The 16,642-nt window shown below is 36.8% G+C and overlaps 2 protein-coding genes across 9 annotated transcripts in view; one reads left to right on the forward strand and one right to left on the reverse strand.

Moving 5' to 3' along the window:
• LRRC53 (leucine rich repeat containing 53) overlaps positions 1 to 14,538 on the forward strand; it is a 42,791-nt gene extending 28,253 nt beyond the window's left edge. Inside the window, exons 2-5 of the mRNA XM_002801608.4 lie at positions 778 to 891; positions 3,195 to 4,010; positions 8,351 to 8,866; positions 11,899 to 14,538. Coding sequence (XP_002801654.3) covers positions 804 to 891; positions 3,195 to 4,010; positions 8,351 to 8,866; positions 11,899 to 14,225 — 3,747 coding nt within the window. The 5' untranslated portion in view covers positions 778 to 803 and the 3' untranslated portion in view covers positions 14,226 to 14,538. The remainder of the gene's footprint in view (positions 1 to 777; positions 892 to 3,194; positions 4,011 to 8,350; positions 8,867 to 11,898) is intronic.
• TNNI3K (TNNI3 interacting kinase) overlaps positions 1 to 16,642 on the reverse strand; it is a 304,917-nt gene that overhangs the window by 60,603 nt on the left and 227,672 nt on the right. For 5 of the 8 annotated variants that reach the window (XR_013412320.1, XR_013412556.1, XM_015142234.3 and 2 more), the window contains one exon: positions 14,574 to 14,981. Coding sequence is in view for 1 of the 5 variants with exons in the window: in XM_015142234.3 (XP_014997720.1) it covers positions 14,967 to 14,981 (15 nt within the window). In the remaining 4 variants the exon portion in view is untranslated. 8 annotated transcript variants of the gene reach the window in all.

Raw genomic sequence — 16,642 nt, forward strand, 5'->3', positions numbered from 1 at the left:
TCAAGTGATGTTAAATATTTCTCTGGGGAGTTGAAAAAGCTTAAAAATAATGGTAAAATTTAACATTTAGTAAACACTTAGAGTACCCATTTAACTCTTATAACACTCTGTACTGTAGGAATTTATTATTATTTCTATTTTACGCAAAAAACAAAAAGAGACATTTTTTTCTAAGATAATATAGTCACTAAAAACAGAGCTGAATTCAAAGCTAAGTAGAGCTTGTGAGTTTAATCTTGACTTCATACTCACTCCCTAGGTGTGGCATTTAAATCTATAAGGAGTAAGAATTTAGTTATACTCATGTAAAACTCAGTGCCTGAGATGAGCTTTGCATACTAGAAGAAACACTGGATTGAAAGTTAAGACTTGGTTAAAAAACTACCAGCTATGTGATTTACGATGGTTTACTAACAATCCTGAGCTGTTTCTTTAGTCTCTAATTGGGCTGCAGAATTAAGAGAACTAAGTAAGATAATGTTTGGTGAAAGCACTACAAACTATATATTGTTTTGCAAAGTAACTTAATTTTTTCAAAATACTAATAAATATGCCGTGGATGTGAGCTCTCTGAATTTATAGTCAAATGCTTTAACATTTTGGTTTAAATTCTATGCAAATTAAGGAATGTAGTTGTTTACCTGGCATCTTAAGAGAACACCAAGATGCTTATTGAACAGCAGAAATTACCAAAATGCCTCATGAGCTGTATGTACTAAAATAATGCATAGTAAATGCCAACATTATGATATACATTGCCGTCTACTTTCCTTTCAGGTGGATGGCTGGTACTCTTCGCCATCATGTTGCAGTTGGTGGCAGCTTGCCCTGAGTCATGTGTGGTGTGCACCAAAGATGTAACCCTCTGTCACCAGCTAACCTATATAGTAGGTAATAAAACTAATAACTCTACAAAGCAGTGCTCAGTGTACCTGGAAAATTGGTTGCCGTACCTTTCATTGTACTGACTCTTCTCTGGGCTCAGCTTAAAAGAGGTAACCCTTTAATGAGTAAGCTTCAAACAATGACTAAAGAGACTGGTAATATTTTGTTTTCCTATTCCTGATGGTCTCAATCAAAACTATTTAAAGACCTTCAGAAGTAATTGAGATATTTTGCTATTGCAAAAGAATATCACCATTTTATCCAGCTACACACTTAACAAATATATCACTTTAATTATATTTTTGTACATACTTTGTGCAGATTTGAACCCTACCACCAGCTGGAAGAAATATAAATGAATCAGAAACCTGAACTGCAATCGTTCAGCATTAGTAAGATTAAGTGATGTACCAGTGAAACAGATTATTATCAAAGTGCGTCTCATTTTGAAAGTCTGGTCTTTTTTTATTGGTGGTAAATGAGCTGTAGAAATGCTAACAAGATACACTGCCTGTATTCATTACATATTGCTTGCTTAAGTCAACAATTTAATAAGACACCTTATTAACAAATTTGAGGAGAATGTGATTTACATCCTGATATCCAAGAAGAGATAAACAAGCTATAAGCTCTGCCAATGGAAAATTTCCATAAACAAGCTTGAGTTACGACAGAGTGGAAGAGGATAATTTCTTCCATTTCTAAAATTCCATGACTCTGATAATTAGGAAGTAGATGTTGTCACCATCCTTGACAGGAGAGAGAAGGTTTCAAGGATAGTTAACGTGTATATTGTTTCTAATCAGTATTGAAAATGCTTTAACACTAAACTCTCCCCATCTAAAATGGATTTCTTGACTTCACTACATTTATTTTTCCTGATCAGAGATAGTTGATGTCTGTAAGAAACAAATATTTCTCATCTACATTGTTGCACCTCTATATCATTCATCCTTCTCATTTACAGAACACCACATTTGTGAAGTTAGATTTCATAATTACAGAGAACAAAATGGATGAATTGGTAGTTGGGTTTCTTTTCTAGACCTAGACAAGAAGTAATTGATAGAAATAATAGCCTGCTCATTCAGTGTCAGCAAATCCCTAAAGGACTGAGAACCCATGAAAACAAACCTCCTTCATCCCGTATCAAAAACAATGACGAGAGGAACAAAATGCCGAACTGGCCAGAATGAATAGCATTCAAATAATCAATCATAAATGCTGAAAAAATTACCAGGATTTAAGCTTGCTTGTGCTGCAGGGATGAGAACAATTCTTTCAAAAGAAGGCACTCTGAGAATCTTTTGTCTTTTACATATTTTTTAATCTCTTTGTTTCTGCGATGCAGTCTGAATTTCCTAAGGGATTTGTGATTTGCTTCCCTGTGGTTGACTGTTCTAATATCACCTGCAGACCTCCCAGTGACAATGGACTCCTCTATCCTTATGACACTGTCATTTGCAGTCAAAACAATTTTAGCATGATAAAGATGTGTTACAATAACTCCTGATTATAATACATCTTTATTGAGTTAAAATGCTTTGATTTCTAATGACAGAGCAGTGATAGCTCTGAGGTGATTATGGTGAAGGGATTTAACAGTTGGAAGCCCTGAGTACCACCTGTCATCACATGATGGACTTCATTGGAGGGAACAGATATTAGACAGGACGCCAAGATGGCCCAGACTATAATGAGAACCCCACTGACAGACACTTGGGTTGTCTGGAGTGAATATATATCCTTACCAAGTTGCCAACTTTTAGCCTGGGGCTAAAAAGCAGAAACCAGTGCTCCTTCTCACTCTCCCCACCCCAACATTCACCTTTATGTTTGGGAGAAAAGATGATTGACTTCACAGCGTAAATATAAATTGCTATAGAACACTGACTAGGGGGATCAGACACAGGCTCAGCTCTTAGTTGACTCTGTACTGGATCTGCAGGGCTAGATCAGGCCGGTACACAGCCTTGGAGGGAGGGCCTGAAAAGACACCTTCAAAATAACATCCATGAAGATAATCTGAAACAATGAATTAACTTTGACATCTAAAGTAACAGATGGGTTTATGTTTCTCAAACAAACATGTCACAGTAGCAAAGAATATAAAAATCCATCATTTTGATATATAGCCAGCTTCCCCTTAAATTTAGAAATCAGAAAATCATTTTCATGTTGTGTACTGTTTACTGTTTTTACCCAGGTGATAAGATTGCTTAGAGGATATTGATTCTCTGCTCTCCACCATACCCCCGCCCTCCCACTCATGTGTATCCTGCATCTAGTCTGTGCTTTTTTGCCCACAGCAGCCCCTATGACCACGAGGGTTTTAATCATCACTGATGGATATCTGTCCTCTATTGAGAGCACCAACCTGTCTCTCTTGTTTAATCTTGCTCTGCTCTCTCTGAGCAGAAATGGTATCGAGGATGTTCAGGAAGATGCCCTAGATGGCCTTACGATGTTGCGGACTTTGTTGCTGGAGCACAACCAAATATCCAGCTCTTCGCTCACTGATCACACCTTCAGCAAGCTTCACAGCCTGCAGGTGCTGGTGCTGAGCAATAATGCTCTCCGCACCCTACGAGGGTCTTGGTTCCGAAACACAAGGGGCCTGACCCGGCTCCAGCTGGATGGGAATCAGATCACTAATCTCACAGACAGTTCTTTTGGAGGCACGAATCTCCACAGTCTCAGGCATCTGGATTTATCCAACAATTTTATTTCCTACATTGGGAAAGATGCCTTCCGGCCCCTGCCTCAACTACAGGAAGTGGACCTTTCGCGAAATAGGTTAGCCCACATGCCGGATGTTTTTACTCCACTGAAGCAGTTAATCCATCTGAGCTTAGATAAGAACCAGTGGAGCTGCACTTGTGATCTCCATCCCCTTGCTCGGTTTTTAAGAAACTACATTAAGTCTTCTGCTCACACGCTCAGGAATGCCAAGGACCTAAATTGTCAGCCATCTACCGCAGCTGTGGCAGCTGCACAGAGTGTGCTGAGGCTGTCTGAGACCAACTGTGATCCCAAAGCTCCCAACTTCACTCTGGTTCTAAAGGACAGAAGTCCCCTCCTCCCAGGACAAGATGTGGCCCTGCTGACTGTCCTTGGCTTTGCAGGTATGCCGGGGAGAAGTGTGCCCTCCTCTTTTCTCTTCACTTGTCCATATTTTTGCAGCATGCTAAGTGATGCTTATCTCAGACACTTGGGGAAATTTGCCAAGCTCATGGAAAGGAGAGGTTGCCAGTAGATGGGGGAGGATATTAGCTGATTTAGCACAAGTTGCAAGAATTTCCTGTTTCAAGGAAGCTTTCTAAAATAGAGGAAAGGGCCCTGGACCAGAATTCAAGAGCTCCAGTCCTGGTATAACTAGCACTGTGATCTTGAACAGGTTAACTTGCTATTTAGACTTTAATTTCCTTGTGTGTAATACAAGAATAACATTTACATTTCATCAACCATCCTTTCACCAAAGAGTACTGGTGCATTTGTTATGACACTAGGTGATAGATATTTAAAAACTGATGGGACATAGACTCTTTCCGCAAGGCACTTACATTTGTGTGCTTCTCCATGGCACATAGTAAGAGTCAGCAGACTTTCACAGATGCACAAAAGGATGCTACTATGGCAATCACATATATCTCAGTCTGCAGTGTTTATATGGCACAGTAGTTAAATAAATGAGCTGTGTAGTTGGATTACCTAGGTTTGAATTCTGGCTCTGCTATTGGCTGTGTGACTTTGAACACATTATCTAACTTCTCTGTGCCTTGGTTTTCCTCCCGTTGGGGGGATTTGAATTCTTCTAAAATTTCTATTTGTCCAACTCTATGTAAACTTTGCCCATACTTCCCCAGACCAACTAAGGGGAGGATAATATGCAATTCTTTATATATTTTTTGTAATTTAAAATTTATTAAACTATGCGTCAGCTATCATTGCATCTCACTGGATGAATAACATAAAATGGCACTTAGTGTCATTAGTTGAAGACCAAAGATGCATGAGATTTCTTAAGTTATCTAGCTCAATCTGTGTGTTTTCCCCTATGCTCTCAGTGCATGGTGAAATCCTCTGCACCTGTGGGTAACCATGGTGATGAGGGGGCAGGGAGAGAGAGAGAGAGAGACCAGAGACAAACAAATGGCATCCAAGACTGACGTATTTTAAATATGTGCTATAAGTCATTATTCTGTAACAGTTATCTAGTGAATTGATTGATTGTATTTTTACTTCCTGACAATTACACTTTTAATCAGGATAGATGGAGACCAGCATCAGGTATAGACAATGGAACTACCATCAGCAGTAATCAAATTCACTCGGAAGGAAATTCAAATGTTAGGAAGATAAATTCTTTTAAAAACCATGTAACTATGTCAGTAATTGTATGTACTAAGAAGTAATTTGCCATAAAAGACATAAGTGATAGGGCAGCAGACAGGTTTCCCTTAAATGTGCTTCTTAGAACACTAGCACTGGTGGATAATAGATATTCCAATAAAAACACACAGATGCACATATAGGCAATAGATGGTGGGGTTCAAATAGGTTTAAAAGGTACTAAGTTAAGCAAAGTGAAACAGGTGTACTCACTGCAGCACTTCTCGTAACCTTTCATTTTCTAATGAGCACTATACATTTCTAAGAGGAAGGTGTGATATGGAGCATTTCTTGAACTTATTTGGCCATGATCCCTTTTTTTCATAGAGGATTTCATTGAATTTGTGTTCTAGAGGACATCGTTTTGGAAATATTATAATAGAGCAATTTTTAATATCTTCTAGTTACCTTTTATACCTGTTTTCAGAAATATATATTCAGAAATATATTTAGCTACATTAACGGTTCTTTTTTTGTATTGAGACGAATACAAATTCTAGGAGATTCCAAAGGTTTTGTCAAAGTGAGAGGGAGCTTAATATACGTGAATAAATTCTGATAAATTATAAATATGATTACATATATGTTAGGTTTTGGTGTGTGAAATTATCATGCTAATATATCTTTCATCAAATAATTGTTAAATTATAGTGCTTTGAGAAGAGATTCTTCTTTAAAAAGACTCTGATTTTTAATGTTAATTTGCTCCATTAAGATTCCACTCTTTCTGAAGTACACATGGGGCAAGTTATCTATACTTCTAGATTGTAGGAAAAACACTTAGAACTATAATTTTGCCTATGAGTCCATTTTCTTCTTCAGCTATATCTAAGTCATAAAAATTCAAAGGAATATAAATAGCTATATTCAGTAAATTTAAAACTAATAAATGGTTATTTGGCATCAAACACTAATATCTTGACACGTATGCTATGAACTGGTAGATAAAAAGTTTTTATGAAGCTGTAACGTGTTTCTAATGTTTCAATAAGAACTTATCATTAATTTTCCCTTTTTCTCTTGCCAACTCAGAAAGATTGTTAGAATACTTTTTAAAAATAGAAACAATGCCCATGGCAAAGAAAATTCAAACAGCTTCTTAATAGCACGTTCCGCCTGCCTACAAGCTTCATTTTCTGCTTTTGCTTTCTACGCTAATGGAAAGTGACCATACCTGACTGGTAATGGGATACAGATATATACCTAGCATCAACAGCAGGGGAGTGAGTGAGTCCCTGCCATTCAGACACAATTAGAGGAGAAACTGTATCCTATAATCAGATTATGTTTACTCTCATTTCAATGGCTGATTCTTGTCTTCAAGAACACTTAGCCCTTTTGTTCCTTCATTATTTGGCCCACTAACTGCACCAGTCATATAAAATATCATCCTAATGATTGATTTTTGGATTTTTTTTCCTGATAGGTGAGTCTTTCAGGAACCAATAGAGCAATGCAAAACCTAAACAATGGTAGCTCAGTAATCATAATCATAATCATAAATCGCAATGAACGCTCATTGAACTCTACTATATCAAAGCACTGTGTTAAACATGTCACATATATTATTCAATCCCTGGATAGTATCAGTTATCCTTATTTGTGAAAAGAGAAAAAATAATTGTTAGAGAAATTAGAAAATACCAAGAAAAGTGTCAGAACATAGCTTTGAATCTTGAGTTTTCTTACCCATATAAGTTAAGGAGTGGTGCCAGTTTTTAATTTTTTAGTATGTTCTTTAACATGTTAAATCCAAAATCATTGCTTGGGATAATTCAAACTCTAGAATCTGTCAATGAAAGGATTATTATTTACATAATTTTGCTACAGCTTTTAAAAATGTACCTTAGATTGCTTCAATATGTTAAGAGCACTTTCCAAGAGTGTATTGTTGGCAAATGAATTAAAATAGATTTAAGAGCTCAAGATATGGTAAACTATACAATGGTTTGAGGGTTTTACCAGAAACTGCTATTCTCTGTGTTCTTCATGTTTAACACACACACACAAAAGAAACAATCATGACCTGATACCTTCTCTTTTTATTTAAGTTTAAAAAATATGTTTTCATTAATATAGTCTCCAGGGGATAAAATTGGGCATAGCGTAGCCAGTCAGACAATCTGGAATGTTGTCTTCATTTCCAGAAAAGGGCACCGTCCTCAGGCAATGTGGGTTTAGGACACAGATCTCTTTACTCAATCTGTACTGACACCATGTCTTCCTAATCACATCTTGAGGATTTATAAGATTAGATTACCAGTGATTTCATTATCAGAATTCATAAACAGAATCCCTTCTGTTGATTTAAGAATATATAATAAATATTTCTGCCTCCTTTGCCTCAGAGTTGTGGACACTGGGGATAGAATGTTGAACAGGACTAAAAGGATGTGTTGCCTCACAGTGCTTAATTGTAGCAGAGGAGGACAGTCTGTGAACAAGCAAATGAATGAATAGACACAATAATACACTTATAAGTGTGAAGAAACAAGGGAAATCACTGTGATAGATAATAAGGGTATGACTCAGGGACATTGGTTTGAACATTTAGGTGGTTGAGGATGCCATTTGTCAAGATAGGAAAAAGTGAAATAGAAACAGATTAGAGTCAGCATCTGGGCTCGAGAAACACTGGATCTTGCAATTTTATTCAGAGGACAAACTACATAGAACATGAAATGACAGTACCAGGCAGTCTTAGATGAGATGTCATTGATTCTATTATGAGAGTTCGTAAAAGGAGGTGCCATAGACAGAAAAAATGTTACTGCAGGGACTGTTTTATCTTAAATGAATTTCAGTTCATGAAACAGCCCTTTTTCCTACCAAAGAGATTCCAGATGGTGTTGTTTCTTATAATCTTTAATATGTATAAAGATCCAAATTGGAAAGCAGAACATTGTCAATGGTAGCCTCTGTCTGAACTGATATTTTCCAAATGGTGAAGGACTTCCTACCCATTCTGATATCTTTCAAGCCATTAACCTTTATGTTTGTGGTTTTTACATTTGATGATTTATATGTTTCTTCCCAAGATGTTATCTTTTAATGGTCTCTCTATTTGTCATAGGAGCTGTTGGTCTCACTTGCCTAGGTTTAGTTGTATTTAACTGGAAACTCCAACAAGGCAAAGCAAATGAACACACATCAGAAAACCTTTGTTGCAGAACCTTCAACGAACCCCTGTGTGCTCACGGGGCAAGAAATTACCACACTAAGGGATACTGTAACTGCCACTTAACTCAGGAAAACGAGATAAAGGTCATGTCCATTGTGGGGTCCAGAAAGGAAATGCCACTTTTACAGGAAAATAGTCATCAAGCAACATCGGCCTCTGAGTCCACAACCCTTGACGGATCATTTAGAAACCTGAAAAAGAAAGACCATGGGGTAGGCAGCACTTTATTTTGCCAGGATGGTAGATTGCTGCATTCAAGGTGTTCACAGTCTCCTGGAAATACGACAGCTTTTAATGAAGCAGGCTTACTTACAACATATAATTCAAGGAAAGTTCAAAAGCTAAGGAATCTTGAGTCTGGAGAAGTCCTGCCTCAAACTCTGCCACACCATATAATAAGAACAGAAGGTGAGTTTGTCTTGTTTTAGAAAATCCCACTCCGTTTAATGCTTTTTGAAGGAGGGAGCCTCCCTTCTTTAATTTCCTCAATAGGAAATGCTATAAAAATCACTGTAGCACTAGTCTATTCCTTTTCTAAAAATATTGTGTGTGTGTGTGTGTGTGCGTGCGCGCATGTGTGTATGTGTGTGTGTTTAGGCTGAGATGGAGATGAAGTGTTCTTACTTTTAGGAGCTGAGATTGCATCTCCTGACTGCTAAAAGTAAATTTTGAGGCCCAACACCTAACAATGTTAAAAAAAGAAAAAAGTAGCCTTTTAAATAGCAAGAGTGCTGTTAAGATCTATGGGATGGCTAATATCAGCTTTTATTCCAACATCCTTCGAGCTCTAATGCCAATTCTGCAGTAAGCAACCTTCCCAGAGCATGACATGTTAGAAGAATGGGCCCTCTAATGCTAGTGATTCATTTCAGGAATGATGTCAAGAAACATACTTTGCTTGCTGAGCTGTCAGGGATGATAACTTCCCAGTCCAGGCAAAGTCAGGACTTAATTCATCGTCCCATGCTGGGAGCCAAGTGAATCTGGCCGTGACATCTACCCACTGTACATGGGCGATGTCAATATTTAGGTGGAGGCAATGAATTAAATGTCTTCCTTTTTCTTCCTGAATAGTAAGGCTATGCATTCAGGCTCAGCAGTGAAAATGTTGACAGCTGCTCTGTAAAGAGGTTCCTGTCATTTATTTGAATTGGTTTACAACAAGCAGAGCTTTCTCTAAGAATATGAATGACAGAGGTGCTGTATCAAGAAATTCTTACCACAGGGGTCTGGCCCTAAGGATGCATTTTGGGGTGACTGGACAAGAATAAAGCCATATGTTATTTCACATATGTTATAAGGTAGGATGTGAGTTTATTCCATTGCATTCCCACACTCCAGTTCTTAACAGCGTCTGGGGGTTGATGATTTCACACAAGACAGGGATGGCTGAGGAAAGCAGCATACGCCATAGAAACTGGGTCAGATTGACTTTATTTTACAAAGAAATAAGCACTTACCCTTTCACTAGAATCATACCTTAGGCAGATGCTCCATTTCATCTTTTAACTTTGTCCAATGCCTGAACTTCTCTGTGAGAAACTCTTATAACTGAAGGGGTATGGTCTCTTAACCATTTAAAACCCAGTATGTTGTTTTCACACTGAGAACACTGGTTTGTCAGATTAGCATGAACATTTGTAAGAAATACCTGAAATGCTGCTCCATGCCAGGCATTGTACCAGAACTAGAGAGGGTAGGTATATGAGGAGAAAACAGCCAAAAAATTGCCACTCTGATTATGCCTTCTGACTTAGAAAAAGAATAATGGACTTTGCAGGGTAGAGGGGACTTTAGATCTAGACTAATAGTTCTTAATGTTTATCTCTGAGTCACAGAACTCTCTGAGACTCTGACAAAGGCTACAGATTCTTTCCCCGGCATAATTTGTATACTTACATAAAGCTCCCATCTAGTCCAACCTTCTAATACACAGAGAGCAAGTAGCTTCTCCAAGGTCACCTAGAATGTTGACGGCAGATCTTAGATTGGAATTAGATGCTAGTCTGGGACTTAGTTCACCTCTTGGGGAAAAGTGGAGATGGAGTGTCCCCACCCTTAGGAGTTGAGAGTACATCTCCTGTCTACTAAAAGTTAATTTTGAGGCCTAACACCTAACAATGTTAAAAACGAAAAAGAAAAAAAGCCTTTTAAATAGCAATAGTGCTGTTAAGATGTTTTGCAGTTAAGATGTTTTGCAGTTAAGATTTCCTTTTTTATCATGGAATAAAAAACTACTTCCTCTGGATGAAAAAATTTCATGAAACAATAGAAAGTATCTAATAAATAATTTTAAATTTTAGATGCATTGTAGTTAATAGGGTCCTTTAATGTCAGATAGACTTGGGGAAGTCATTCCCCAAGCATAGGGACTAGGGGAAAGCATTCAATTTCTTTAAAGCTCATTCCTTCATCTGCAAAAGTTATAAGACAGTAGGATATGTCCAATGGATCATGTCTCTTGTGAATATTAAAAGAGATGATGAATGTACAATATGAGCACAATGCCTAGCTCATAGCATGTGCTCTATTAATGGTATTACTATTATTTTTGTCATTAATATTATTTAACGTGTAAAAGGAGATTATAGGCAGACATTAAGGAGAAGCCAGTACAAGTTTCCTTCTTCTATATGTGCCTATAGGGCTGTAGAGATGTCTATCTCGGAACAGTAAAAGGAAGCTTCCTTTTTGAACAGTTCATCATGTACTGTTTTCTTTCAGTGAATGAAAGATTGTAACATTAAGAGGAATTTGCAGGCAGACATTTAAAAGAAACTAGCAGAATAAGTTATAAGATTAATAAGATTAAATATTATATTAATCTGTACCATTTTAAAAGTCCCAGGCAAAGACTGCTGCCACACAAACCGGGCTATATTTCAAAATAACTATTTATTTAACAAATATTTAATGAACATTTTATTAAGTTATGGGAAATAAAACAGATATGATCTCTGCTTTCATTGAGTCAATAGTATTGCAAGTATTTCCCTTTCGTTGTTCAGGTTATTATCTGAAACCTGAATCTTACTCAATATTGCACCCATATTTTGCCCAATATTTAAGTTGCAAATGGGAAATAAATTCAGGAAAAAATTACCATAGCCACTTAAAAAGGATTTAGATATTATTCACATTTAAAGCTAACCTAACCAACAACTAAAGATATATGACCATAAATAACATTTCTATTTCCAACTCCACAACTTTTAAGTCAGCATCACAACTGACTGCAGTGTGACCATAAAGAGTGTCATTCAAAACATATGGAACTGACAAATGTCCTTTGAAGGTTTGGTTAAAAATTAGGAAATATTCAAGAATTGCAATTATCAGAGAAGTCAGTTTTATACTTCTCACAAGCTTTCTAAGTATCTGTTTGGTTGGGGTAATAAAACTCTGCTAAGTGCTAAATTCTTGCATTTATTGTTCCACAGATATCAGCAGTGACACATTTAGAAGAAGATATGCAATACCCACTTCAGCCTTGGCAGGAGAAAGTCTTGAGAAGCATTTAACAAATGAATCATGGCAGCCTCCAATAGAAAAAGAAGACAATGGCTTACAACCTCATAGGCAGAGACATTTTATTACAAGCTCATCATCCAAGCCTTGCGAGCCTGAGGAACACTATGTACAAAAGATTGTACGAAAACATAGATCAAAATATGATGATCCTTGCGGACTGTTAAAACAGAGCAGACCTAGACATTTTCAGCCAAACAATTCTCTTATCTGTAAATATGTGCCCTGTGATCAATTTGAAGATTACATGAAAGAAAAGCCAAATCGTAGACAACACTCAAAGCCTGAGAAAGAGCAAATCCAAATTAACAGCGCAATAGAAAAATTTCTTACGAGTGAGGACAACATAGATTTATCAGGATTATCAACAAAAATCAAGAAAGCATATTCCCCAAAGAGGGTTAGTGTCCATGATCCTGATTTAGTAGAAATAAATAGGTCAATGATGTCACCCAAAACATCAACCCCTTGGAAACGACAGAAAAATCAAAGTAACCAGCTGACTAAGTTGGGTGTCAAAAACTGTAGCAACCCTGGGGAGAGAAACAAAGGAGAAAAATGGTTTACTAATTCACAGGTTCTGAGAAGGAAGAGAACCCTTCAGCCTGACCTCAAAGGGAAAATTAAAGGACGAAACTTAAAGATAAAATTAAATTTACATCCTTTTAGAAAAGTCAGAGTCCATCCAGAAAAATCCTTGTCAGGTCTCCCAAAGCAATGCAAGCAAGTATTGTTGCCTCCTAAGAAATTATCCAAAACTTCTGAGACAAAAGCCAAAATAAATACTGTGTCTTCTGCAGATTTTCTTCAACAGTCAGAGAGTAGCAACTATGTTAGACTCACTTCAAAGCGGCTGCCTCTGAAACATGCCTCAAAGCAGACCCCATATTACCAACGAAACACTAAACGTGCCCCGCTGCTCAGTGCTAACAACTTGTCTGTAGTCAACCAGAGCTCTATAGAAAGCAACTGTTATTCAGCTGGCCACATTCCTGATGGAAACACATCAAAATTGCCTCAGCCTACACCCACTGATGCTGAGCACAGGCACTCACATTCTCAATTCTCAACTGAACAAATGGAAGGTGCAACTCAGCTTGAATCAAAAGTGCTTAGTTATTTACCAACTACTTGGGAAAATACAGGAAGTGATGTTTTACCATTCCAGCATTCCACGGGGGCTACTGACCAACGGACAACGGAGTCCACTGAGCACATGGGACAGAATGTATCAAAGACCAGCGAGCTAAATCAGTTTTCTTTGTCCCCGAGGAATCAAACACAACTTTTAGATGCTCACAAGACTGACAGCTACAACAAGGAATACACTTTAGATCAAAATGAAGCCTTACAACACAGAGAGGAAAATTCAACTCATACACAACTTGGAGATAAAGAAAAAACATTAATGACAAAACCCCAAATACCACATCAAATTGTGGAAAATTGTATTACGGATAAGGAAGAAAATGATGTAGAAAAAAAACTTTCAAAAACAGATACTTGTGATTCCTCTCTCATTCCCCAAACACGATCCAAGAACAACCTATCATTTATGAAGACAAATTCAATTCCATACCAAAATAGAATAGAACTTCCCAAGGATATCAGTACTTCTCCTGTTAGTAGTCAAGCCATTTGGCACCTAACCAATAGTAGCGAAAAAGGAATTGACAGCACAAATGCATTGCCCAGAAATGACGGCACTGAAGCACTAGAGATAAAAATAGTAGGGAAAGAAGAGAAAAATATGCTTGATGAAAGCAAGACAGATTCTAGTATGTTAATTCAGATCACACAAATGACCTTAAAAGGCACCACAAAAGAAAGGCAGCAAACTTGGGAAAATGGAACAAGTGTAAAACATGTATTATATGATGCAAGCTCTGCCGAGGAGACCATTACAGCTAAAGATTTAACTATCGCAAGTTCCCATGAAACCCAAAATAGAATACTTTGCAGTGAAGTAGATCCTGAAATTAACAGTAATATGCATAATTTTAGAGAATTTCAAAATATTCAACCAGATAAAGATAGTGCATACAAAGAAGGCGCAATGACAGTGGAGACACATGAAGCACTTTCCTTCTTACCAGGGTTAAAAGACAGTTTTGAGGCAGAAAATGAAGTGTTTTTAGTTCCTAGAAGAATAAATGAAGCTGAAAGCTCTGCTCCAAAACCTGCACTGTATCCACCATCTGCTGAATATGCTACTACATCACCTTTAGAAGCAGAATAAAGTGAAGAAAATAACTCAAATAGTAATTATTTTCTACTTTAGCTTTCTTCAAGAGGACACACAAACACCCCTTAGCCTTTGCATGCATTACAAATGCATCATTTTGGAGGATAACGATGTCCTCAGTAGCTCTTTGTTATCAATAAAATAAAACCACAGAGTTGAATATATGACAAAAATCCAAGATAGAGTCATAGGATATGTCTGACACAATTAACTGAGTATGCTTCTCGAAGGAATGAAAAACCAAGTAAGAAAAGTTTGGCCAAGTCTTGCAAAAGCAAGCAAACATTGAAAAAGCAAAAAAACAAAAGCCTCAAAAAAATGAAAGACTACATAAGAAGAGTATTTGAGCAGATTTACATTTGATGTTTATTTTATGTAAATTATTATACACATCTCAATTAGTGGTATTACAATATTGCTTTCTACATGGATAATTATATATTCATATTTGCGTTTGATCCGTTTTCCTAATTATAGTATGAAAATAAAAATTCAGCTTTGTTAACTGTAGTCTAACTGATATGCATATTGGCATATTTCATACATTTGCAATTGTCCTGTTGACAATTATCTTAGATTTAAGTAGAAGTCTTTAAAACCTGTTATTTCTCTAAGAGAAAAAAGTTGAGGATTTCCAGGGATAGTTGGCTGTTTCCATAAAAATCTGCAAAATCCAATAAATCCACTAGGTGGAGATCTCAGCTTCAATCATTTTAGAAGAACAGGGCTTGAAGATCAACACAATGGATCCTGAACAAAAGGAATTTTAATGAGCTTTATTGCCAATTGTTATTAATTTAAGATTTTGAAAACTAAATAACCTATTAGTACATAGCTTTCAAGTTTGATCTCTTGGGTTTCGCATGCTGCTATTGTTTGGAGTGAGAACTCCTCCTTGTACACTGGAATTAAATGTGAATATAAATATTACATTTAAAAATAGTAGCAGAACAAACATGTCTCATTCAAAGCCATGCTTATTTGAAAAATATATATAGGGATTCAAATAATTTAATTTTTGAGACCACTGTAAAAAATATTTAAAGCATACCTTCACGGTTTAGAATATTATCATATTTTACATTTTTTAGTAGGGGAACAAAAAGGTTAAAAGGGAAACAAACTTCCTTTTCTCGTATCTGTATACCTGTCTAGGTCTATACATCTTTATATCTACATTTGGTATAATAATAATAATAAATAAGCTTTGTAAACCTTATAAGATTATTAGAACAATATAAATATAGCCCACATACCTCACCTCTTTTGTTTCCCTTCCTATTCAGAATTGCTAGGAAATGACTTAAGTTGTTTATTTTGAAAGTTCCTAAACTTCTTACCTCTCTTCGTCTTTTCTCACCAATATTCAAGACTTTATTGCTTTTAATCCTAATTCCTCTGGTATTTTTGTTCATTATCTCTGCTTGAGCTTAACTCCTATGCCACCTATCTGCCTTGCCTGATCCCACTTTATTTTTAAAGCACCTTTAAGGTGAGAGAAGTATCTATGCCAACTTCTTGCATGATAAGTTTATTCCACCCTAATTGACGGCTTCTTCATCTTTGTAGACCAGGTCACTTTTTTTTTCTTGGTAGCTATCTTTCCTTTTCCTTTTTCCTTTTTTTCTACTTTAAAGCACTGTCACCTTACTGCAGCACCTTTAGCTTTGTTCTCTCTCCTCTCGCTGCCAACAATATCCCTGATATCTAGAGGCCTAATGAGTACTCTTGGTCACTAGCTGACTCTCAGGAGGCAGCAGTGCTAGTTCTCCTGGTCTCTTTTCTCTCTTCCATTTCTGAAATTCAGTCTTTTATCTCTTTATGATGTTTCCTTTGAAATCGTTCTCAGGTTTACCCTTGCCCTTGAATCTCCATGGTAACCATTGTAGTCTGTGTGTTGTAATCAACTGGATTACTCAAACAGCAATCCAGCTGGCTGCTCCAACTTCATTGTCTTTTGCTTGAGTTTCAACCCATCAGTTCTCTGTCTTTGTTGGGCACAAATCACCTGGGGTGCTTGTTAAAATGTGGCGTTTCAGGCTCAATGTCAGAGATTTTCATTCAGTAAACTTAGGATAGGGCCCCAGAATCTTTGTTTCAACAAACATTCTAAGGTAATCTGTAACCCACAGTTCGCAGCCACATATTAAGAAACAATGCTCAGCTATTCCAGTGAGCATTAGAAGATAATTCGGCGCTTGCCTTACTATAGGAACTACATACAATTTTTTAAGTAAGTAAATAAATCCTTTGTATCAAACTCAGATGAACTTTCTAAAAAATTACTTTTATCTTGTCACTGCTTTAGAGATAAAAATACAATTGCCAAAATTCCATGTCCAAATTTCCTGTTCTAGTTTCCAAAATCTGTCACTATCTAATATCAGGCTTTTTTTTTTTTCTTCTTCTTC

This window comes from Macaca mulatta, chromosome 1 (genome assembly GCF_049350105.2).
Source record: "Macaca mulatta isolate MMU2019108-1 chromosome 1, T2T-MMU8v2.0, whole genome shotgun sequence".
Classification (NCBI taxonomy): Eukaryota; Metazoa; Chordata; class Mammalia; order Primates; family Cercopithecidae; genus Macaca; species Macaca mulatta.